Source organism: Lissotriton vulgaris, unplaced genomic scaffold (assembly GCF_964263255.1).
Source record: "Lissotriton vulgaris unplaced genomic scaffold, aLisVul1.2 SCAFFOLD_2599, whole genome shotgun sequence".
In the NCBI taxonomy this organism is placed as follows: domain Eukaryota; kingdom Metazoa; phylum Chordata; class Amphibia; order Caudata; family Salamandridae; genus Lissotriton; species Lissotriton vulgaris.
Window position 1 is genome coordinate 181,421 of NW_028242894.1, and position 26,759 is coordinate 208,179.

The 26,759-nt window shown below is 44.9% G+C and overlaps 1 protein-coding gene across 1 annotated transcript in view; it reads left to right on the forward strand.

Moving 5' to 3' along the window:
* The window catches only part of LOC147668784 (alpha-2-macroglobulin-like protein 1), a 200,665-nt gene that overhangs the window by 108,373 nt on the left and 65,533 nt on the right, over positions 1-26,759 (forward strand). The window contains exons 18-21 of the mRNA XM_086948432.1: positions 5,269-5,377; positions 21,269-21,494; positions 22,107-22,233; positions 25,476-25,597. Coding sequence (XP_086804558.1) covers positions 5,269-5,377; positions 21,269-21,494; positions 22,107-22,233; positions 25,476-25,597 — 584 coding nt within the window. The remainder of the gene's footprint in view (positions 1-5,268; positions 5,378-21,268; positions 21,495-22,106; positions 22,234-25,475; positions 25,598-26,759) is intronic.

Below are 26,759 nucleotides of genomic sequence, written 5' to 3' on the forward strand. Positions count from 1 at the left end.
CTAAAAGTAAATAAATTATATAAAAATTACTAGAGATGACCAATAATCAGAGGAACTGCCCAGAAAAATATGAATACAATTAAAAGGAGTGTGAATCAAAAATAGAATTAATCTGTTTCCAACCTTTTAACCAAAAGTCATAGATGAGGACATTTAAATAACATGTTTAAGATCTGCAAATGGATGAGCACAGGACCAACATTTGGTAGATAGTGTAGGATCTAATTTATGGAGTCTAACAGGTGTAATAACTAATTTGTTGTATATAAGAAATAATGATTGTGTTGTGTTAGCCGTCCTCTAAGACTTTCTTATTTTAGGTCCAATCGTATCCCAAAGAGAAGTGGGAAAAATAGATTGAAGATCTATTTCCCAACAAAGTTCAACTTCAGTTTTATCTCTATCCACTGGAATTAATTAGATACATTACCTTCGAAGTCTCAAATATATAAACATGGCTCGTAAATAGAAGAAAATGAAGATATTTGTTCAGAAGAGATTGTGATAAGCCATTTGTATTGCTGAGATAAGTGAACTATATTGTTATACGAGGTCGGAAATGAAAATAGAATTGGAGCTTCTGAAAAGGGAAGACGGGAACCATCATGATATAACTGAGAAACCAGTTTCAGTCCCTTAGAATACCAAAATATAACTATTATTGACCTTAATCATAACATTGTACCAAACAGAAGAAGCTAAAAATGTCTCTAGGTGACTTGAATGACATAAAAATGGGAGAATCCTACATGTATTCTTGAAAATTGGGGGAGAGAGGAAGGCAGGCTTAGATGAAAAAGATAAACATTCTAAAAAGGAAAAGGGACTGAAATAAGATTTCTCCAGGTTAGCCCATAAAGGTATAGGCACAACATAGTTATCTTGTCATAAAAAGGCTGACTGTTTAAAACGGAATGCCTGATACTTGATGTAGTCTGGAAAATTAACGCCTCCCAAATGTTTTGGTTTTTTAAGTTTACAAAGACATCCTAGATTTTCTCCCACTCCATAAAAATTTGGACAAAATTGAGTAGATTTTTAAAAAATAAAGTTGGGGAATATTAATGGGCATGTTAGAAATATAAAATGAGAACAAGCATCCTCTTGATGGAATCAAGACTACCCCACCAGGATAAAAATAAGGGGTTCCAGCGAGATGTGAGATCAAGTAGGATAGCAGATAAGGAATTCAAAGTGAGTTTTTAACACAAATGTAGAACAATAAGCCAAGATATTTAATTTTATCCGGGTTCCAATGAAAGGAAGATGCAGTGAAGTCAGCGTGGAAACAAAAGTTTAAGGAAAGAATTTCACATTTATCTGCATTCAACTTGACCCGCGAGACCTTTGCAAAGTTATTTACTTCCAATAAAAAGGCAGGTAAAGACGCTTGTGGATGAGACATGAATAACAGGATATCATTGGCATAAACTGAAAGTTTAAGTTGAGAATTTCCATAAGAAAAGCCAGTAATTTAAGGATTAGAACGAATCTTTATTAAAAATGGTTTCAAGGCAAGAATAAATAAGGGGAGAAGAGGGCATCCTTGCCATACACCCGCGCAAGGGAAAATAAGTAGACTTGAGACAATTTGCGAAAATAGAAGATTTGGCAAAAAAGTAAATTAATGACACATCGAATGAATTTGGGACCAAACGAGAATCAGGAGAGGGCAGCAAAAATAGAGGACCAATTAACCCTTTCAACCGCCTTTTCTGCGTCCAAAGAAATCGCTGCTAGGGAGGATTTAGATTTACTAAAAATGTTACAAATTAAGCGTATGTTATCGGAAAGGAGTATACCTTTAATAAACCCACATTATTCTCTTCCAATTAAATGTGGTAGAAAATTCTCCAGGCGTATAGCTAATATTTTTGCTAAGATCTTGTAATCTAAATTAATTGGAGAAAATCAATGCTCCTTGAAAAATACCACTGGAAATGTCCTGAATCTGAATATTTTGTTTGAATAGGGAAAAATCTATGCCAGTGTTTAGGTGCAGAAATGGAGAAGAAATAAATAGAGGCATAGTGTGTGTTTGATTGGATTTCTGGGGTATATAGGCATTGATAACCTTTTGTAAATTCTGCAAGAATATCTTCACTTTTGTATGGAGTTTGATTAGAAGGTGTTAGAATAGTCAAACAGTACGTTCTTTCTTAATTTTCAGATAACTCGCAAGAAGTTTCTGATTTATTCTGACCACCATAGTATTTTGCACTAGCCTTGAGGAGGAATGAATTGGCATTATCTGTAGATTCGATTTAATTCAAATTTGGTCTTTAAAAGATCATTCAAGGTATTCGTAGATTGGGATTTACAGTAAGAATATTCTAGTTTTTTAATCTGAGGTGAGAGATTTTAACTTATTAGTGGCTGATTTTTGCTTGAGAAACAAATTTAATAAAGTCGCTAGAGGCAGCTTTAAAAGTGTCCCTAACAATTTGAGGTGTAATCCCCGGAGTTTCATTTTCTGTAAAGAATGTATGAGCAAATTGTACAAAGGCATGTGTGAATTTTGAGTCCAACAGAAGAGCGTTATTAAACCTATACCATCGGGTTCCCTGAAGAGGTGGAAGGAATTCTAAATCTAAAGTGACTGGTGCATGGTCCGAAATCAATATAGATCCCATATCAGAATTAATAACTCTCTGAGCAAGATTATTGGAAATAAAAATATAATCCAATATAGATTGAGAAAAATGGGCCGGCGAAAAGAAAGTATATTCTTGGAGAGAGGGATTACTTAATCTCCAAGCATCAACAAAAACTCTTTGGGAAAGGGTTGATGTGAATTGAGAGTGCATGTGTGAAGGTATGAATTTGGTTTTAGTGTCTGTAACATGGTTTTTGATCCTATCCTAGACAGTCACCACCCACGATCAAATAATCATCAGTATAGGTCATCAACTTAGATAGTACTCCTGGCCAAAAACATTTATCTGGTGCAATAGGAGCATAAAGATTAACGATAGGTACTGGAATCTTATCATGGTACAGAAACACATCTGCCATCACAATCCACATCTTGAGTAAGCATTTGTAAAGTGAGGCGCTTGTGACACAAAATAACCACCCCATTACACTGTCCAGACCCTGGAGAGGCAAAGACCTGACCAACCCATTGACGCTTTAGCTTAGTAATTTCTTTATCAACAATATGTATTTCCTGCAACAAAACAATGTCTCCCTTTAAAGAAGAAAGAGGAGATAAAACCCTTTGACGCTTTATAGGGGAGCCTAAATCTTTAACATTCCATGAAATGACGCTTTATAGGGGAGCCTAAACCTTTAACATTCCATGAAATGATTCTTAAAGTCATTTATCAAGGAACCTTTACTTAAGAACAGTACCATATATAATAACTGGAACCGGTACACTATCAGAACAATAAAAGTAGAATAAGAAATAACTTTGAAACAATGAAGGTATTGTGAAGAGAATTGCAAATGGAAAAGGAAATGGAAATAAAGGATGAAGTATAGAGAAGATGAGGAATAGAAAGATATATACAACTAGTTGTGAAAAACATTAGGGAGAGACAAAGATATAAGAAAAGGATAGATAGTTGATAAAGACCATTGAAAGAAAAGAGAAAGCGAAGAAAGGGAGGGAAAAAACACAAGAAAGAGGACCATATCAACAGAAAAATATCAAAACCATGTATGGGACCCAAAAAATTGCATACCAAGAAACACTGAAAGATCCGGGGTAGTGGAGCCACAAGGAGGGATGGTACATCAACCGGAACTCCACTGACTGGTACGGGAGGAAGACCAAATACCACAGACAAACGAGTAGTCGCATGAATGAATATGAGAGTTGAACCTAATGAAAAAATAAATAAAATAAGTTCTAGAGAAAGTAACAAATACATCCTACAATCAACCAGAACAATTTAGCAAAAAAAGACTAAACATTAAACAGTAGATCTTGAAACGTAAATGTCCTCCCCTCGGCAATTTTCCAAGAATTGTTGGAGTAGGCTGGGACCTTCATATGTTGCAGTCTTATTTTTATATGTGACTTTAAAGACACGGATAAATAAGACCAAATCTGGCGTTGATATTGCGTAGTGCCTGTCTCGTACCCAAAAATTGCTTCCTTCTATCTGCATTGCCTTGGCATGACCTTGTGGGAAGAAGTTGGACCCTAGCCAAGAAACGTTACCTTTGGCATTAGCAGCTGGTAAAACCCCCAGCAAATCTGTATATTCCAAAAAGTACAATATCACTCCTCGCGGTTTAGTTAATGAATTTGTCGAATGCGAGAGGACCCAAATGGTGAGCACGTTGAAAGTTCAAAGGTGGGGAGTTTGGGATATTTAAAAGTCTTGGAAGAAAAGATTGAAAAGGAGAGCGGATTCGTACCTTCAAGTCCCTCTATCAAGCCGTAAATGCGTAGGTTATTGCGACTGTTGTGATTTTCAAGGTTTTCAACTTGCTTCTGAAGCCTTGAAATCTGCCTCATTCTGTGAGGAAAATCACAGCTCGGGGCAAAACAAAATGGTGACCGAGTCTCATACACATGCGGGAGCATATCAAAGGTAAATTAAGAAAACCACTTACCACGGGAACCTCACAAGGTGGATAAAAATGTGGTCGACCTCATCAACGAAGCAGCGGTTGCCTTCCAAACCGTTCGCATACCATTACAACACATACCATTACAGCACATATTACTTTTAGGGCAACCGTAGGGTAAGTGTTGGATAGTGTAGGGGTAAAAAATTAGTCCCACTCCATCGAGTGCAAAGGTAGGGTAAGTGTTGGATAGTGTAGGGGTAAACATTACTATTCCCCATTACTTGCCTTATATTGAGTTGTAATGTCATGCGTTGTAGTGGCATGTGTTGTAGTGGCATGCGATGTAATGGCTGCATTGTAATGGCGTGCATGTAAAGGAGGCTGCGTTGTAATGCCTGCGTTGTAAAGGTAGTGCAATGTAATGACTGAGTTGTAAAGGTTGCTTCCTGCAGAGACAGGCAGAGATAGTGAAAAAGAATGAGTGGATGAGAAGCATTTCTACACAATAATAATTTGTTCCCCAAATTTCACACCAAACATGTTGTCAAATCCTCACTATTTGACTGATAAAACATGCCAAAGAGACAATCAGGAATGTGCAGCGGGAGGTGTTTATTGCACGCTCTAGACCTCCTACCTAGATCTCACTCGGGTCTATCAGGTGGTTCATTGTGGCGAAATATCACTGTCTTGTGCTCAGTTACAAAAGTTGTCTTTATTTTCTCTTCGCATCCATGCCAGAAAGCTCCGCTCTGCAAGATAATGTCCTACCAGAATCTCAACCGAAGGTGGAAGAGCAGGTGCGGAAGCATTTCCCTGAGACCTGGATCTGGGACCTGACCGCAGTTGGGTATGTTTTCTTTACTTTAGTAGAATCTTTTCATGATATTTTATGTTCTTGATTCGCAGTGGATGGCCTGTTCTTTAAGTTGGAATCAATTATTGCTTCATTGTCTACTGTCCAGTCTATGTGCTACGCTGAGTTTAAAGTATTGTGGCACAAACATCAGAAAAAATATTGTGATGCAAAAATATCTCTGTATAGAATATTATCAAGGACATTTTATTTTTGGTAGATAGTACCGTTTTTAAGAATATTGTTTAAAATAACGTTTTCAGCAACATAGTTGTAAATGTTTTTTTTCAATTATTTAAAGTGTTTGTTATTATATTAATTTTAGATGTTAGTATTTTTTGGCATTTTTAAATGTATAAAATGTACAACTGAGGGTTAACGTTTTAGCTAATCATGTTTTTTCTTTCCTGTTTCGTATTGATATAATGGATGTCAACAGCTTAGATGTAATACTGGCTCATATTGACTTTACTGAGTATCTCGGCTGTATAGGACTATATATGGTGATACAATAAAATGTTTAATTTTTTTAAATAAAATGTAGTTTGTAATTTTACGTGATTTCGTTTTTAAAAAAAATATTATTCGTTATTTATAATGTTGCAGTGGGTTGTAGATATTGTATGTATTTTGGATTTGAAATTGTGATTTCAATTTTTATTTGAGATTTATTAGCAATGGTAACTTAAGCTTTAGTATGTCATACTATATATAAATGTGTTTAAATATAGATTTATACATCTTATTAAATGGCAGAATGTATATACTTTACATTATATTAATTGTATAATGTTTTACATTTACTACTTTCAACTTTATAAATAGTAGTTAAACCATTTTTTTGCCTGTTTATGGATCATGTTACTGTCAGCTATGTTTTTTTTTTTTTCAATATTTCCATTAAGTTTAGGCCCATGATATTATTTTAGTCGATTCAGAACTCTTTACAAATCAAGCAGGAGGAAGTTTAAAAGTGGGATTGTGAGAGCATCAGGCCATCTCAGCGAGTCAGCATAGTAGCTAGCAGTTCCATCATAAGGAAATGGAGTAGGGCTGGCCAATTTTTCCATTGCCAGGGCAAACCTGCCTTTTCCAACACCTATTTCCATTTAGCGTACAGTGGAAAAAAGTGAGTAGCCTGGTGGTACCTGTATCGTTCCACAAACTGATGCAAGATTACATACCTGCTCATCCAGTCATGGACAGAACATGATGGCTGATGGCATGAGCGTGCAGACACGAGGCTCCTGAAGCCAAGGTTCTCACCTGTTTTGGTTTAGGGTCAGTGGGCTCCGTATAGAAAATTCAGTAGATCGGATTACAAAGTTGCATCCACTACATCCACCTTCCACTGCTTTGTTGCATAAGTATGATTTCCTTTCATAAGTCTACTTGTACTCCTCTCCTAAGGTAAGTATGCGTGGGGTTAAGAATAGTTTATATATACTTACCTCAGAATGTAGTGATAGGAGATAGCTTTGAAGTGATATTATTGTAGGTCAATTCTGTTAATATCTAAAGACCAACATACAACTGTTTAGCCTGAACATTAATGTTTTTCCTGTGTTACTGAGCAAAGAATCTGCCTTTTTTCTAGTTCTTTTGAGAAGTCCATGTTGGCATTTTTTAGCCACAATCCACCGTGACTCCAGAGCAGCCATTGAACACTGCATTGGTACACTGGCGACAGACTTAGGCCTGCTAAGAAATGAGCACCGTAGGTTATCAGATAAGGTTAAGTTGGCTGAAACATCCTTAACTATGCTAGCCCCCGAACAAGCATCAGTGTGCCACTCTAGATGTCGTCTTTCAATAACTTACTGTCCTGCAGGACCGAGTGGAGAATGCCTAAGGCCAGGCATGCCTTAATAATGCACGCATCATTGGAATGCCGGAGGGGGTGGAATGGCCACGCCATGTTTGTTGAACAATGGTTGAAGACTGAGGTTGCCCCACAGGAATTCTCTACCTTGTTTACAGTGGAAAGAGCAACTACGGTGCCAGTACATCTCCCTCCCCTGGCGGCACCACTGAGACAGTTGCACACATTGCACACATTCTCAATTTCAGAGACTGAGATGTGGTCCTACAGAAGGCAAGAGAAAATGCCCTAAAAATTATGGACCATATAAACATGTCTGGATTACACCTTGGCAGTCCAGTACCAATGGGCGTCCCTGCCTGCCTGCCAAAAAAACAACTCAAGAAGGAGGGACTCACCTATGCACTGATATTCCCAGCCCCATTGAGGGTCGTCCATGAGCAACGTACTATGTTTTTTGTCACCCCAGAGGCTGTATGGTACTGGTTGGACCTGCATTACCCTAATGAATGTCATCATCCTCCAATGGAGCAATCATCTCAGGGGGCGCTTTCCAAGTTATGCTGACCTGGCGTCACCCCCACAATGACATCTACAGCGGTTCCCTCCTCAGAACAAGCCCCGGAGAGAAGATGGGCCGTGATTGCAACAATGTCTTCCATTCGAACACAACAGCTGCTGCTCCCATGGAGTTCTTCAGTGAGAGCACCTTCTGACTGGGACAGCAACGCCAGCATGGCTCTATTTCCCTCCGGGACACCACAAACCGCAGACAATGTGATTTAATCCTTATGTTGCTGTGCTGTAATTGTCACCACTCTTACTGGTAGGTCAAATGGCCATCCTCTGCTGTGTTTTGGTGAAGGACCTTTCCTTCTAGGGGTGCTGCTGCCCCCTAGACTGGGGTGCACACCCGAGTGGGTCCCTGTACCTCAAGCAAACTTATTTTTTGATTCAAGTCGGTTATTTCGCGGTGTTACCTCAATGTCTTCACATTACACATAAAGGTGGGCTTCACCCCTTTCCCTCCCTTGCACTGCTCTTCATGGGAAGATGTTGACTAGGAAAGATTTGCTCACCCCCTTCCCCCCCTTGCCCTCACAGGCATATATATTTCTTTTTGTACATTAATGTGTTTAGCTTACCTCATATGAAATTAGCTTTGCATGGTTGTTTTGTGGCATATGTGACCGTACCTTTCTCTACCTGTGCCGACTGAGTCCCTGTTTCACCTCGGGACCTTGTTTGCCTACCCCCCCAAAGCGGTTGCACACATTATTAACTTGTTCTTGGGAAGGACATGGCCAGCAAGATGGCCAAGCGGCAGCACTAAACACGCTCTTTGGCCCCGAAAGTAAGATCCTGCTACGTCCTGGCACCAGAGTTCCCAGGGACAGATTGGTCAGGCGGGCACTCAGTGTGAGAAAGTGGCTCTATCTATATATATATATATATATATATATATATATATATATATATATATATATATATTATACTGGACTAGAAGGAAGTACAGCGTGTATAGAGTCCACCAACCCCAGAGGTATAACAGAGGTTAAAGTTAGAACTGACCTTACTTTTCAAAGTGGTAGCTTGGTCGAGCAGTAAGGCAGTACCAGAGGACAGTGTAAAGCATGTGTTGTACACACGAAGTCAGCAAAAGGTTTCACTCAAGGACTGAACTCCAGGCCAATTGTTTGTATTTATTTTAAGAATTTGTAAAGTGCGACTGTCACCATTGCAGGCATCCTGGCGCTGACAGATCAGAGGAGACGGAAGTAGACACACGGAGTGAGAGCGGGCTAACAGGGGAATAGCCAAGCTTTAAACTTTCTTCTGAACGCGGGGAGTTCATTGATGTGCCTAATCTCGATAGGGAGAGTGTTCCATAGTCTGGCGGCTGCCACCTCGAAGGATCTACCTCCGGCTCTGACTTTCCTGAATCTGGGTACAACTACCAGTTTGGTGTAAGAGGATCGAAGATGTCTGGTTGGAGTGTACCAGGCAAATGTAGATTGTAAGGGGGCTGGGCCAGAGCCATGGAGAGCCCTAAAGACTATAAAGAGGGCCTTAAATTGAATCCTCTGTCTTATAGGAAGCCAATGCAGTTTTGCCAGGGCAGACGGTCCATGAGATCTTCTCGGCAGCCCCAGAGCCAGTTTAGCAGCTGCTGATTGGACCCTCTGGAGCCTGTCCAGCAGGAACTCAGGGGACCAGAGCAGGAGGGCATTACAATAGTCCATCCTGCTAAGGATGGTACATCTAACCACTTGGGGGCATGGGTGGGTAAGAGGGACAGACCTTTCCTTAGGGAGCGAAGGATGGCAAAACGGGCAGATGTTTTTTGAACGTGTGTCTCCATGCTGAGCCTATGATCCAACATGACCCCTAGGTTGCAAACTGATTCCACCGGCTGTACATTGGACCCAGTGTCCGGGGGCCAAAAGTTGTTTGGAAACGGTCGGGGAATCCTAGTTCCGGCACTGAAGAGCACCTCTGTCTTCCCTGCGTTGAACTGAAGTATATTATCCTTCAGCCACCTAGACGTGTCACGCAGACAGTTGTGTAGGACTTCCACAGAAGTGGAGTCCTCACCTTCCAGGGAGAGTCATCTGCGTGTCGTCGGCGTAGTTGACAATCCTGATGCCGAAGCTTTTGATGAGTAAAATCAGGGGTCTGAGGTATACATTAAAGAGTATAGGGCTGATTGCTGAGCCAAGAGGGACTCCATGCGTTACCGGGGAAAAAGCTGACTGGAAAGATGGCATGGATACTGCCTGCTGCCTAGCCTGCAAAAATGAATGAAACCATTGCAGCGCAGTGTCGCTCACTCCTGCCTCCAACAGCTGCCTCAGTAGAATCTTATGGTTCACCGTGTCAATGGCGGCAGACATATCGAGCAGGATCAGGAACGCTGCCTGTCTTTTGTCTGCACGCCTTAAAAGCTCGTCCATAACGGTGATGAGGGCTGTTTCGGTACCATGAGCAGGTCGAAAACCAAATTGGTTCCAATCTAGTAATAGATGACGTTCCAGATGGTCGGAGAGAGTGTTGATCTTGGCGGGGAAAGGCAGCAGGGAGATGGGCCGGTAATTTTTTGAACAGTCAGCGTCTAGGGAGGGTTTTTTTAACAAAGGAGAAACTAACGCATGTTTCCAATGAGCTGGGACAGTGCCAGTCACCAGGGATTGGTTACAAATTTGGTGGAGTGAGGGGAATAGTTCATCCTCAAATTCCTTCCAGATTTTGGGAGGCACTGCGTCCATAGGAGACCCGGAGGCGATCCCTCTAGCTAACTTAGTGAAGGCATCATAAGTAAGTGGTGGGAACTTGAGTAACGTTTCATTCGTAGCCGTGGCAGGACCAGCCAATCGGTCCACCGGAGGAGCAGGTCTCAGGTCGGAGGAAGGGACGAGATCCAGAGGAGTGTCCAGGTCTTTAACCTCTTCGCCGCTAATGACAAGGGTAACTCGTCATGGAGTTTCCATTGATTTCAATGGAAATTCAATAAAGAGTAAAATATTGCCTTAGCAGCCAAGTGGTTAAGGATGAGTTCTATTTTTTTCCTTGAAAAATACAGCAAGGTTGTCACAAAGGTCTTGGGACAGGATAATCGCATTCTTGGAGCACTCCGGATTGGTGACGCTATTTAGTATATTAAAAATACTCCTGGAATTGTTGGTGGTGTTGCAGATCAGGGAGGAATAGTATTCTGCTTTAGATTTTTTAATCAGATTCTTGTATGCAAGGACCTTAGTTTTCCAGACCTCTTTAAAGGTGTCATTATAGTCGCGTGTCCACCTTCTCTCAGCTGGTTTGCATCCCTGTTTTAGGTTTTTTAGGACGTCATTAAACCAGGGGGCGGAGTCCTTACCCTTACAGCTGTGTGTTTTTAGAGGGGCAAGGGCATCGAGGACCGTTGTGATTCTAGTACAGAGGTGTAGTTTTCGTCTATATTCTTATTCATTGAAGAGCTGTTCCAAATGGAACACCACTGACAGAGTGCAGACGTGTGAGGGCCCTCCAGTCTCTGCACTTAACTTCCCTAGTCAACACAGGCGCCTTGTAAGGACCGCTGTTCGTGTGAATAAAGAATTTACGAGTGAGTGGTCTGTCCAATCCATAGGTAAGGCTTCCCCCATCGCCACCAGGTCGGGTGCCACGAAGACCAAATCCAGGAGATGACCAGCTTTGTGGGTGGCTTTAGTGGCCAGTTGAGAGAGACCAAAACTTTCACAGGCTTGAAGTAGGTTCCCGAGACCCGAGTCCAGGGTACCGTTGCGCCAAAGATTGAAGTCACCAAGGAGAAGTAGCTTGTGGAGAGAGAAGGCGATATTAGTCAGGATAGTTAATAACGCTTGTTGCTGCTGAAGGCTGAACGACCCTGGCGGGCGATAGCATACTATCCCAGTGACAGTAGTCCCGGAGTGGGTCTGATTTGAAAGCCCTAAAAGCTCAGTGCCCAGAGTAGGACCTTGATGCTGCAGGACGCTCTAAAAATAGCCCCCACCCCCCTGCCTTTTCCAGAAGGCCTAGGGGAGTGGAGAAATTTGAACCCGGGAGGACACGCAAATCCAGGGTCAATCTAACAGTCAGGACGAGTCCCACGTTTCCGTCATGAAAAGAATGTCTAGTTCGGTTCGAGAGTATCAATCGGGAGTTGGATCTCAGTACTGTGTTTAGGCAGGGACCTAACATTCAGAAGCCCACATTTTAAAAGATCTTCGCACAGTCAGCTTGTGGGTGTGACTTATGTGACAGGGAGAATATTCCTTTATCCGCATGGTGCTTAACTATTTGGATGAGCGCCTCTCTAGTGGAGGGGGGACCAGAAGGAAGCTGATCAAGATGTGCAGGGCCAAGACAGGCAGCATAATTGGCCCATGGCGCTACCTTGGCGCGGACGGGCGCAGACTGGCTTGCCTTAGGCGCGCCTTCGGCGCCCAATCGTCGCGCCCGCTGCGCTCGTCCGCTACGCGTCCGGAAGATGCACATTTTTTATAGGGAAATAGCCGGCAGTAAGGGGGCATGGCCCCTGAAAGGGCGTGAAAAGGCGGCAAGATTTTGTAATGGTGTTTACCGCGGCTGCGCGGCCTGGCCAGGAGCAAGCTGGTGCCCTGATGTGGTGCCAGGAGGGGGAGAGGGGTAAGTGAATTAAACACACAAGTGACTCTCAAATAGTAAAAAATATTTCAGGTCGCGCTCCCGGCTTCCGCTTCAAGAGATCTATCATAAAGTAACCCAGGCGCTTGTATTCAGCGTCTTAAGTACAGGTTCAGCGGTGGGCGTGGCCTCTAGGAAAGGGGCGTGGCCTCCCCGAACGTCAGGAATGGCGGCAAGATTTATATCCTAAGATATAGTTTTATTTTTAGAACCAACAGTTATAAAAATATACTTTTCTCGATAAGAGTTTTCTCATTTAGTTACTTTGCAAGGAAGCAATAAAGGTTGTGCACACAATAGTTACAGTACAAACCGTAAGCAACACCGTTCTGAAACAGTCTAGCATTGAGTTCAATGGGTTTTTCATAGAGACGTACAGTTGATTACTCTATGGATTACTTTGGTAATTCCAGGACTAGATCTAAGATTCAGTCCTGGGGTCTAATCTGAAACCAGATTAGCAAAAACGTTTTAGTTACTGTGAGGGATTTTCAGGAAAATAAAGCTGTTTTAAAAGTTCACACTTAGAAACTTTTCAAGGTAAATCTGACCATGTTATTCAATGAGAGGAAATTCAGGTTGCAGGTAAGTACGATCACGTTACTTTTGTAACCCAGCACTAGTCCCCTAGGGCCAGCACTGGGGGCTTAACTCAAAACAGGTAGGTAATTGCGTTTCAGTATTTCGTACAATTTTTAAAGAATACTTGCAGTTTTCAAAAGTAGACACTTAGGAACCCTTTGTCTGCTTTTCTATGAAATTTCTTCTATGGAGAAAATACAGGTTACTAGTAAACCCGCTAGGGATTACTTTTGCGGTTCAATACTGGGCTGAAAGGAACAGTACTGGCTTCTCCCCTGATCACAGGTGAGTACTTTCGAATTCGGACTTTGGCTGATTGTATATGAATATTTTCCGTTTTCAAAACTTCACACTTAGAAGAAATTTCATAGAAAAAAAACAGTCCATGGTTTCCTATGGCAGAAATTTAGATTACTAGCAAACACGGTTGTGATTACTTTTGCGGTCCAGTACTGGGCTACAAGGTACAGTACTGGCTTTTCTCCTGATCCCAGGTGAGTAATTCGTTATTCGGCTGATTTTAGATGAATATTTTAAGGTTTCAAAACTTCACACTTAGAAGATTTTTCGAGTCAAACCAGTCCATGTTATCCAATGGCAGGAAAGTGAGTCATCTGTATTCAGGTGAGTACTCGACTGGTGAAGGTAAGGTTCTGGGCTAAGATTCTGGGGTCCCCCAGGGTCGGGTAGGTACGGTTAGTACACCCTCAGCGGCACAGGGGCGGCCGGGTGCACAGGTAGTTAGGCCTAATGTTATCCAATGAGAGGCAGGGGGCCTTCTGTTGGTGGCTGCTGGCTAGCGGGCCACGCGGCTGTGGGAGCTGGGCTCCTGGTCACTTGCTCAGGGCAAATGGGGAAGTAGAATAGGGTACAGGTTGCACTGCCAGGGGCACTTGGGCGGATGGGTGCAGGGTGCTTTTGAGCCGTCGGGCGCTCAATGTTATCTAATATGGATCTTGAAACGGGAACAAAGGCTGCAGGCTTGGGGACGGTGGATCTTCAGGAGCGACCAACACTTCGAGGGGTAAGTTGGGATCTTGGAGGATATGTCGGCACCCAGGAGTTGGGCACAGGGGGCTGTGGGGCGCCGGGTGCAGGGGTGTATTTTGAGGTCGGGAAATCTTACCCCCTGCTGGTCGTCTAGGAGGGTCCTTGGGCACTGGATTCCAAGTCCGAATCGCCGGGGGATGTACTCAGGGTCTTGGTTCACTCCAGCACAGGCCAGGCTTGGCGGGTGCAGTGTGCAGGGTTCGCTGTTCCGGGCTGATGTCAGGGCTTGTTACTTGCTTTGAGCAGTACCACTGCTCGTGGGAGACCCAGGTAGTCAGTCACAAGGCAGTCTGGTCCTCTGGGGGTTTTGGGGTTGCTGACCACTGTAGACGCCGACGTTTAGCAGGAGCAGGTTCGAGGGTCCGCCGGCCGGTAGGGCTGGGGCCAAATCAGTTGGTGTCTTCCTCTTAGCAGCTGCACGGCAGGTCTTCTTGTTTCTTGTTCTTCTTTTGGTATCTGGATCTGGGGAAGGAAGGTTCAGGGAGCCCCTAAATACTAACTTTAGTGGTGTTACAGGTAGGGCAGGGACAAATGGGTCCCTGTCCTGGGGTTGGTACACCCCTTAGCCTGCTCATCTCCTGTGGGAGGGGGGCAGGAGCCTAGCTGGGATTGGGCAGGGCTCCCCATCCACAAGATGGCTGGAGTCCGGGGTCGTGCTTCACCTCTCCTCCTCCACCTGAGGGGTGGAGTTGGCAAAGGTTGGCACCCCCCTTTCCTGACTTAGTTTTTCCTGCCAGTCTTCCCGCTAGAGTGGGGGTAGAACTGGTGGGGGCCAGTTGCTGGGTACAGCAAATGGTCTGGAGAAGCTCTCAGAGGCGGCATGCCTTTGAAGCTTCCCCCTGTCCATCCTGGGTGACTAGACATATCACCTCGCCCAGGATGTGCATTGTTGCAGGCCCAGGAGAAAGGGGGGGCTCTCCACCCAGGAGTCCAGCAACAGGTCTGCTGTGTGGCAACCTCTGCAGCCACTCAGCCCAGATGTGGATTGTAGGTTAGGTTTCAGGGGGCATCTCTAAGATGCCCTCTGTAGTGCATTTTACATTAAATCCCACACTGGCATCAGTATGGGTTTAATGTGCTGAGAAGTTTGATACCAAACTTGTCAGTTTAGCCATTATGGTGTTGTGGAGTTCGTAATGACAACCTCCCAGCACCATATACTCTTAATGGCATCACTGTACTTGCAATGCCCAGGAATGGCCCTGGGTTCTGTAGGGGCACAGGGTGCATGCACCTGTGCCCACACCACTGGCATAGGGCACCCAATTAGAGGGGTGGCTGTATGCCAGGGCAGTGGGGTTGTGGGCATGGCACACAGGGATGTGTGCCATGTCGACTGTTTAGTTCTGCACCTAGACGCTCAGCCTGCAAAGGCAGTGTGTGGGTGTCAAGATACAGGGCCCCTAAGGGTGGCACAATAAGTGCTGCAGCCCTTAGGGGTCTTCTCTGGTCACAATGCCATGGGTACCATTTACATGGGGCTGATATGTGGCCAGAGATGTCAATTGGGTTTATGCTTTAGTATAGTGTTTAGGGAAGAAACACAGGTCCTGGGTACCTGATTGGCAGGGACCCTGGGCACACCTAGGAAAAGTGAATCAGGTATCCGGCAAAAAGTGGGGGGGTACTGCAACAGGAACTCACTTTCTCACTCTGGCAATGGCCGAGGGGCCAGTATCCGAGTTCCCGCTGTGGGCTGCTTTTTGGGCAGCCTGGGGGCCGATTTGGCGGTGTTGTGCAGATGCCGCCAGCGGCCTATTGGGTGCCAGTGACCTTTCTGGAGGCAGATGGTTGACCATTGCCTCCCTTTTATCAACGGGCAGAGGTGTCACCCCCTTTCGTTGGGCTGGCCCATTAATGTATGCATATTTAGCAGGGCAGGGGGCCTGAGCAGAAGTGGCCTTATGTTTCAGGTGTGTTTCATCAGTGTGAACTATCCGTGCATTTTTTTGTATCTAAGTAAAGTTAAGAAAACGTGCCTTTGTCAGAAACCCCCCTTTTTCTTTCATTACACTTTGCTGAAGTAGTGTTTGGCAAAAAGGCAATATGCAAATGTGGGGCAATTTTTTTTTTTACTCACCGTGGCTTTGAGTGTCCTGCGGCGGAGCGTGAGCTCAGGTTGGTGGTGCACCTTCACCCATAGAGTACTATAGGTCTGGACTGCGCTAGTGTACCTGCATGACTGCCTGATATAGTTCCATGGCCCTCCTACATGCTTGAGATCCCTTACTGGGTGAGACGATGCTTGAGTCTCAGTCACCACTTCTGGATTCTTGGATGCCTGCCGGCACAGGAGAACCAGTTGGCATGGCCCCAAAGTCCGCTGATGCCTGCTGCAGCAATGGGAAGCCATAGGCTGAGTGTTGCGGGCGGAGGGGCCTGGTTGGTGGAGGTAGGTAACTGCTCCATCACATACAACAGGCATACACCCCATCGCAATACGGGCAAGGAGAGACTGTTAAGGGGCACCCAACAAATGAAAATGGACCAATTTACTGACCAGTGTGAGTGGAGGACTGCAGTCTGTGGAAGGTAAAGCCCTACGGGGTACAAACAAACTATTGGGTGCTCAGATCCTGGCGGGCAATGAGGCTTCAGTGCATGCGGCACAGGAAAAATTTGAGTGTTTGGTGCTCAATGTGATTCTACTTGGGACTGACCTGCGTAAAATGTCTGAAAGATCAGTGGAAATGGAGTCAGGTCACAGATGCCAGCTGATGGCCGCAGTGACTGGGTTCGAAGCTCACTATAGTAAAATGGAGGCATGGCTAGAGGTTGCAGAGGGGTGCTCCCATAGGTGTAATCTCAGGTTCTTGAGATTCCGTGAGGGCGCTGAGGGTGGTAATCTGGAGGTCTTCCAGGAGGAGAGGATTAAAGCAGTGCTCTCGATTGCAAGCCTGTCTAAGTTCTTTGCAGTGGAGAGAGCGCATAGATCCTTGGCCCTATCACTGCAGCCAGGAGCTCGTCCCAGATTGCCATAGCGAAGTTCCTCACCTACAGTGACTGTGAAGTCCTACAGATGGCCCGAAAACAAGGAGATCCGTAGTTTGTGAACCACATCATGCATCACGGCTGTCCTCCAACTGCAGAAACAGTCCTTCAGTGGCGTCAAGCAAATGCTAAAAGCAATGGGAATAGCATACATGTTGCTGCATCCCGCCAACTTGAAAGTTGTCGTCCTGTACTGAATCAGATCTGCTGGACGATCCCCGCCAATCAGCAAGGGATACTGCAGAGGCCTGATGTGCACAGTGGCGCAGTTCCTCTGACTTTGAATGAGGGCTTAAACACAGTCTCTTTGAATGGATACAGGGACTTCATGTGTAGGGGTTGACACCGGACAAGGTACTGTGTAAAGACAAGGGCACTTGCTGCCCTGATGCAGAGCTGAATGTTTGAAATGGATCGTGGGGGATCTTGGGGTCACTGGACAATCGATGGGTTCAGCTGAAAGGGGTGGAGCGGGACATAAGGGCAGCATCACACACAGGACCCGGAGGCACACTGGTTGGCTTGACCTCGCCCCCTCTGTTTTCGGTCTTTTGTTCCTACTGATGCTTCTTGCACCAAAATATCTCCCCTCTATCCAACCCTTTTTTTTGCCTGTTCATTTACCTCTTTTTTGGAGGAGACTAACAAATATTACAAATCAGAAAAGGGGGTGGTGATGAACTGAGTATCTGAATTAGGCAGACCACTCTTACCCAGTCCAAAGATCAGGGCTTGATCCATCACCGTTATTTATCTCACTGCACCATCCCAGCTCAGAACCTGGCTATATGCAAATCAGTCTGTCCCTGGCCCAGTGCATCATGGGAACAGGGCAGACTAAACTACCAAGCCAATTCTTCACCAGAAAGGAGACAAGCTACCGGGGACCGGTTTCTGGCATTTCAGCCTTCTTCGGCCCGGCTTGCTTGAATCCTGATGGTGCAGTGAGAAAGGGTATACTCAGATGTGAGTCCCTTGCTCATTGCACCATCAGGATTCAAGCAAGCCGGGCCGAAGACGGCTGAAATGCCAGAAACCGGTCCCCGGTAGCTTGTTTCCTTCCCAGTATAAGAATTGGCTTGGTAGTTTGGTCTGCCCTGTTCCCATGATGCACTGGGCCAGGGTCAGACTAATTGGCATATAGCCAAGTTCTGAGCTGGGATGGTGCAGTGAGCTAAAAAACGGTGATGGATCAAGCCCTGATCTTTGGACTGGGTAAGAGTGGTCTGCTTAATTCAGACACTCTGTTCATCACCACACCCTTTTCTGAATAACAAATATTACATGCAGTTCGGGAATATGGCTAAAGTGTCATGTCGTATTTTCACTTTCTAGAGAACCTTGTCACTGCCTGCAGTGGCAGTCTGTATGAGTTTGCTGCTGGTTTCCTTAACAGGTGTTACCTCGAGTCCGGTCCTCGGATGCTTGATTCCGTTCTGGGAAGGACATGGCTTTTGTAGTTCGGACTGGACTGTTCCCATGGGGCACAGGGTCAGAGCTGATTTGCATATCGCCATTGTCTAACCCAGGGTGGTGTGGAGTGCAAAAAAATGATGGATTTGGGCCCAGATCTTTGGACTGGGATGAATGTGTGACATTGATCCACATTCGGTCCATCACCTGTTTTGTTTGCAATTGCCGCCCTAAGTGCGCTGGGAATGCCCAGACGTGGGCCCCAGGCACTCCACACCACTGGAGTCAAGCTAGCCGGGCTGATGAGGTGTTACCTCGAGTCCGGTCCTCGGATGCTTGATTCCGTTCTGGGAAGGACATGGCTTTTGTAGTTCGGACTGGACTGTTCCCATGGGGCACAGGGTCAGAGCTGATTTGCATATCGCCATTGTCTAACCCAGGGTGGTGTGGAGTGCAAAAAAATGATGGATTTGGGCCCAGATCTTTGGACTGGGATGAATGTGTGACATTGATCCACATTCGGTCCATCACCTGTTTTGTTTGCAATTGCCGCCCTAAGTGCGCTGGGAATGCCCAGATGTGGGTCCCAGGCACTCCACACCACTGGAGTCAAGCTAGCCGGGCTGATGAGAGGTGTTACCTCAAAACCGGTCCGGTCCTCGGATGCTTGATTCCGTTCTGGGAAGGACATGGCTTTTGTAGTTCGGACTGGACTGTTCCCATGGGGCACAGGGTCAGAGCTGATTTGCATATCGCCATTGTCTAACCCAGGGTGGTGTGGAGTGCAAAATAACGATGGATTTGGGCCCAGATCTTTGGACTGGGATGAATGTGTGACATTGATCCACATTCGGTCCATCACCTGTTTTGTTTGCGGTTTCCTTAAGAGCGGCACTTGATATGCTGCATCACTTGGGGACCTTCTTTAGTACCTATGCCCTAGGTACCAGAGGTACCACTTACTAGGGACTTACAGAGGTGCTAAAGGCCTGGTCACTTGGGGGATCAAATTACCAGTTATCATCTTTTGGGAAAGATCACTGGCACCGGGGACTTGGTTAGCGAGATCCCAGTGCACTTCAGTCAAAGTTGCATCAAATGCCAGGCAAAAAGTGGGGAGACTACGGCAACAAAAACCAGTTTCCTACATTGACCACAAGAGTAACTAAAGTAAATAGCCTACCTTGATGCTGACTTTCCTACCATTATAACTTACATGGTGATTTTGTTGTTAATCTTATACAGAAGCAAGTTGATGAGAAGTTGTTCTCAGGTCAGGAACTCTGTCCTTTGTGTTATCAATGAGTGGTAAGCCGATGGCATGATTCTTGGCCTACTGTAAGTAGCACAACCTGCTGGGAGTTTCCATATTTAGGGACACACAAACTTGCTGATGCCTGAACATAGGACACTGCTCATACCTGTCAGTGAGGAATTACGTTCTTCACCTCGTCCTTTCACAATACTTTTCACTCAACTTCAATACTCATCTGTTACCGTGATCTAACAAGCCTTGATCACTCTGGCAATCCCCAGAGGATAAACATTGCACTAGACCCATTGTGGCTAAGTGACCGGGCCACTGATGCTGCACTTTGACACTCAACATACATTTTATAACAGACTTCACCTCTGTTGCCCCTGTGGTTTTGGTCAAACAAATATGCTTTTCTGCAAATTCCATCAGACAGATTTACCCTCCAGTTATTTTTGTAAGAAGACCGTTTTACTAACTGTATTTTAGTCGGGGATCATCAGTAGTTTTGGAGAAGACCCTGCATTGGGAAGGTAGTTTCGATAGAACATTATATGTACAGCTTATTTCAAGTATACACAACGCAACGGGTAATGTATATAGAGGACAATGTTGGTAATATTCCATGCATTTTTGTACCTTTAGAGTGTGGAGTTTTCTCTAGGGGGCAGATTTACAAGAAACTAATGCAGCGTCGTACTGCAAGTCATTTTGCTGCGCCATGCTGCTGTAGTTTCGGAGCTCAGGCATTCAACATACTTCCAATATGTTGCATCTCTGTGCTTTCCCCTGTGCTGGCGCGCAAACTGCAGCCATGTACCGGCACAGGCAGCCCTGCAGCATGTTGCAAGGATGTTTGTGTTGTGGGGAGATTGCTTTTGTGCAAGAAAGGGGCACCTTCATACACAAAACAATCAATTGAGGTGGTTTCCTCCTCCAATGCATTCTATAGAATGCAGCACGCATTGCAAGAGGAAGAAAATGAGGAGAAATGGAAAACATTTCTCCTCGTTGCGCCTTGATGGAATTTCCAGGTATGCGATTGTTCGTAAATCTGAAAATGTATCAAAGGACATGGGTGAAGCATGGGAACACCCACGACACCCATGCCAAGAGCCTAACAGTGTTGCGTGAAAAGGGGCGATATTTACAAGCACAGGTAAAGCCACACAGGATGGCTTTACGTGTGCTTCTAAATATCACGCAGCAGGTTGTGCTGCCGCAGCGTCATGCAACGTGGTGCATGGGGCTTGTAAATAGGCCCCCAGGTATCTATGATGGAGACCTGTTTGTGCTGAACATGAGCGGTAATTTATCAAAAGACAGCTAGAATGGTATTTTGTGCAGTTCATACCACTCATAGCTGTTGCTTGGATGAAGGAAGCTGAAAGTGCTATCCTTAGTTATGTGGACCATGGCACTTTGTGGCCGGAAATGATGTGGTGTTCTGGCTCTTCTGACTATGGGATAAGGAGCTCCTTCTGGGATTGGCGTAGCATTACTTAATGTTGCACCACTGCAAAACATTGATACTAATCTCACTCTCTTAGCTCCTGACCTCATGGCCTAGATATCCCTCTGATTGCACCTTTCCCCTTTCTCATTCCAGCGAGTCTGGGACCGCTACAGTACCTGTCACCGTCCCCGACACCATCACAGATTGGGTTGCCAGTACCTTCTGTCTGGCGGATATCGGTTTTGGGATGTCTTCCCCAGTGACGCTGAGGGCTTTCAAGCCTTTCTTCGCAGAGCTCTCACTGCCATACTCCGTGGTGCGGGACGAGACCTTCACCCTCAAGGCCAGCGTCTTCAACTATATGAAGGAGTCCATGAAGGCGAGTACATAGAGAGCAGGGCAGAGCGAAGTGGCCAAGACCTGAGACCTCGATGGGGATTTCAGAGATGCATCTTGTGCAAACGAGGCACCCAATATTTTATCATGCATGGGATGGACTGATGGGCGTGCTCCAGTAGAAAATTACTGTCAGTAGCGGCAAGGATTACCGACAGGGCTATTCACCTACATCTGCTGGTTGGTGTTCATATTGAATATGTATAATATTTCAGGGTCACCCTTGTCAAATTCCCTTTTTTTTAGTTCCTTTCTTCCAATAGTTTAATAAATTGGTCTCCATGTTATTCTAGGAAGGACAGTTTCGTTTTTTCAATGTTTTGAAGAACAATAGATATATCTTTGATAATGTTTCAATATCCCTAAGATATCTTGGGCCCCTTTCTGCACATTCAAGGGGAATTAATCAACTATTGAATTAAAGGCAGTTTGGTTGCTAGGTGCCAGAAAGTGAAAAAATATTAAAGGTCATCTAAAAATCAATGTGGCAGAAAGATAACAAAATTAGGACTGTAACTGATGTTTAGTAAAAGATGCAACAGTTAGGGACAACTAGAGAATGTGAAGACTTATGTGATGTGTTGGTCCCTTGCAGATCCAAATTCATCTTTTGAAATCAGAGGAGTTCAAGGTGGAAGCCCATCCTAAAAGAGAGTACACCTCCTGTCTCGGTCCCAGCGAAGGGAAGACATTCTCTTGGTCGGTGACAGCGATGAAGCTGGGTAATGCTACTTCTTGCTTCAGTGTTTGTTTTCTTCTGCTGTTTATTCCTTTTCTCCATTCTTACATCTTTTAATTTTCTCCTTTTTCCTCTTCTGTTTGCCTTAATTTTCTTCCTTCCTTCATTCCTTACTACTTCATCTTTCTTTTAGCTAAAGGCTTCATCTCTTCGTTAAATCATTTAATTCCTCAGACGTTCCGTGCAAGCAGTTGCTACTCATCTCTTCATTCCCTCTCATTCGTACCCTCCCCATCTTATTTCCCTAAATCATCCTTCTCACCTCCCACTTCCTCCATCCTGATCCCCTTCATCCTCTGTAGTCAGTCAATCGCCTCTTCATTTCACACTCACTTTAAGTTTCCTCTGATCATACCAAGCTCAATTTATCATTACCATTTTCCCCACAGATTTAATTAATCTTTTTAATCTCCTGCCCTTGTCCCTTGTTGCTTTTTCCCTCCATGCATCATTCTGACGGTTATCAGGCAGCATTAACGCCCCCACGGAATGGTGGCTGAAGAGCCCACTGATTTATATTGGTCAGACTGCCACCATTTACAGCCTCGTCAACATGGAGACACAGTGCCATGCTAAGCACGGTGGTTGTAGAACCTGGCTGCCGGTGACCCTGCTGCCATGGGCACCTAGAATGAGTGTACCGCTAATCTATGTCCAGTAGGAACATATAGGGGATTTCCTATTCTTTATCAAATGTCATTTAATTCAATTCAAAATGCAGCACAGACTGAACTATTTACAAGAAAAACCTAAACAGATTTACCCTGTCTCAAGATGGCCTTAAATGGGGAGAAGGATTATCTGATTCTCCAAAGTCAAAGTTAGTTTGTTTTAGCATCCGAATCTCGTTGTCGCATCTGGAGTCTTCAAGTAACATAATCCTATAGATTATGATTGTGTCTCAAACGGCTACTTAACTTGATCGCAACTGAAAGTCAGTCCTCACTTACAGGAGATCACTCCTAAAACTCGATCTATGGGCCCCCTGGGGTGACTACAAACATCACCCCCATAGGGTCCAGATGTAAATATCATGCCAGTGACCGGTCTAATCCATCTTTATATTTCTCACATTGACTCAGCCCATTCAATAAATGTATTGTGTACGGAAAGGACTAGCCAGATGTGTTGTAACTCAGTTTTGACAAGACTGCCTTTTCTTCAAAACCTGAATTGCAAATTATTCATAATGTCATTTTCTCAATGAGACCAGATTAAAATGTATGGTGAAAAGTTGTCTATCACCTTCCGCTCCCACCATCTCCATTGTAGAACAAACTTAAACATGTATCCAGATCAATGGAAAAATAGACAGAAAAAGCTAAAACGCCAAGAAGTGGCTACGAAAAATGTCCAGCTCAAGAAAAGATTTGCTCATCAGAGTGGCTTCTACCATAGTTATTGATTGGTCGGAGCAGCTCTCGGTTTCTTTGTCAAGCCACACACTGCGTCCTCAGGACATCAGGAATATCTGTTTCTGTGCCAGGAAATAGTGAAGCCGTGTGGGTGCCTCAAGGGGCACTTCACATGCCCGTGAGCAGCTGACTGTCAATGATTAGGAACTAGCGCTATGCAAGTAGTGTTCGAAGTATAAAACTGAAAAAAGTACTCCTCGAAAAACTTTGCTACCAATATTTTTAGTGCAGGAGTTTTTTAGTATGGTGAAGGTGAGGGAAGTTGGGAACCTTCCTGAATTGGCAACTTCAAAAAGTACAGTTTCCCAACTTCACTGGCCAACTAACACCATTGACTCACTGCTGCCCTTTGGCTGTTGGTACGGTGTATGTGGAAAGAAGTCAACTGATGCACCCATTTCTTTTGAGTGACTTTCAGATATCTTACGGAACTCTTTCTTGGGTCTTGTGAAGCCCCTCTGTGACCAGCGTGGAAGGTGCTCCACGACCACATCTTGGCTAAGAAGATGCCGTTTGCTCTAACTTGTAGGCTCTCTTGAAACCTGGGGTTGGCACATCACTGTGTTCTCCTCCTTGCTGAGCAGTGGTCTCGCTTGATGATTTTTTTCATTGATTCCGATCGCATTGGTGGTGGAGGCGTGGATGCGTCTGTCACCCAGTATGCCACCCTTGGTTGATCATTTGCTCCTGTGCTGTGTGAGCTACAGGCAGTAAATTACAGATGGCTCCCTGGAGCTACAGAGGAAAGGAGTCACAGGTGGTCATGTCAAATCTTCACATTTTCCAGTGGTTTCGGACTATCTTCCAATTGGGTTTTTACTCTATTTCAAAATGGAGGAAACACAAATACTCCACATGAAAATCTGCCAAGGCAAGAGGACAGCAACGTCCTCTTCCCCACTTTTCCGGTAAACCTTACTTACTAAGGGGACCTTATGAGGATGAAGCCACTGTCTCAATGCAATCAATGTGTAATTTTCATGGGGGTCATTACCCTCTTGCTATATATTTCTGTCCTGAGGTTTTTGTACGAATTTTCTTTATCACTGCAAATTTTAGTTCCTCTGGTTTGTTCTGTTCTATTAGCTATACTTACATTGAACTAAAACTTTAAAAATGTGGTCTGCAGTCAAAACTTGCTTGGGGAATTTCTGCCTTTTGTATTTTTTTTCTCCAGCAAATGAATTAAATGACCCGGTCAAGGAAGTACCTCTCATTACCAAGAACATTTAGAATCTGGTAAGGCAAAGTGGCTTCAGAAGGGAGTCTTTCTTAGATCAGGCAATCTAAGCAATGAAGACTGTCTGTGATAGACCTCTTCTCTACACTCCTGTTCATATTCATCACAGGAAATTCAACCCACAAACTGAATCTAAATACAATTATTGGAAAATGATGCAAGTTAATATGTTAAGTGAGCTGAGCGCAGAGTTAAAACACCATGAAGTAAGTTGGGCATTTTGGGCAATGAGATGATATTGTTAAATGCACAGTTTTAATAAGGGGCTAAAAACCATAACACATTGCTTTGTAGATGAGTTCACACAAAATACATCATGTGACACCAGCAGTTCCATCATATTTTTTGCCCTACAGGCTATTTTATTCCAGACCTCCATTCTTCTTTCCTTCTTTACTTCAACCTTCTTGTGCCTACTTTACTCATGCTGTTATCCCCTTCGGATTTTACCTCCTCCTCTTTCATTTACACCTTACATTCTCGTTCTCTCTATTCACCTGCTCCATGGATCCTGCCACTCCCCGTCACCTTGTCGGCCTATCTCACCCAGTGTCCTCTCCCACTTTTCAGGTGAAGTGAACCTGACGGTCACCACAAAAGCTTTGGACTCCAAAGACGCATGCGGCAATGAGATCACTGTGACACCCACGGAAGGGCGCATTGACACAATCATCAAGCCCATTCTTGTCAAGGTAAATGTTCTAATGGGAAATTACTCCCAGCTGTGTCCTTGCCATATTAGACTATATTTATTTTCTTGTTCATTGTTTAGTTTTGCGGTCTTGCTGCAGGTAGTGTTGTGACCAACACATTAATGTCTACTTAGGAGTGTGAATTTGGTCAGCCCTTTTAGGTATGATTTGACAGCTTTCTTGTCTATTTCAATTCCCTCCTCCTGATATGATGGCCTTCCTCCCTGTTCTTGGATTTGCCTTTTACCCAGAGCAGGTTTTTCCTGCTTTTTTATTGGTTGAGGTTGTCCTCCCACCAGACATCAGGTAAATGGTTTTCTTTCATTCTTTTTCTGACACCTACTTTCTCTTTCCATCCCTTTGTCCATTGTAAGATGGTAGCCACTGTCTTGAAAGTTCCCACTCGTAGCCCAGTCTCTTCCTACAAGCGGGCCGGTGCGGATAAACAGATGCAGATACCGTTATGTATTTTCAAAAGGCAAAGTGTGAGTCGGGACACAAATTATTCCACACTCCAGTCGTAAAGTTTCCAAAGATTTAATAGGCAACCTGTTTCAACCAATTGGCCTTCCTCATGGCCTAGAAAACATAGTGTACAATTTCCTTATTAAACATACCGTAAACGGGGGCGTGGCTTAGCCGGGAGCGATGGCGGCCGTGTTAGGTTTGCTCCGGCCAGCCCCGTAAATATCCTTATAAATATCCTACCCTGAGCGTTGCTCCGCCACCTGCTGCTGGAGACCCGGCGCTATCCGCAGGCGGCCCACAGTCCTTCGTGGGGGCCCCCGGGGCACTGTGCGATGGAGTGAGGCGTGGGGTCGGCCTGGTGAGCACCCCGGGTTACTGAGCCGGGGCCTGGAGTGCCGTACCTAGCTGAGGCTGTGGCTGTCTGTCTGGCTGGTGGTGGGGTGCCGGTGTGCCGGATTGCCGCGGCGCATTCCTGCTCCCCTGCCGGGGGGAGGCCGTGTTCGTCGGAGTGCGCGGTGAACTGCCCCACTTCCGGGCTGAGCAGCGGGGGCCCTGAGTGAATGGGCTGGTCGGAGAGGAACCGGGAAAACTGGCACTAGTGGCGGACTGGCCCCCTGGAGGACGGTGGACATTTTGAGTGCTCGGGCCGGTGGTGATGCCCGCCACGAGCCGTACATCGGACCTGGCTGCCCGT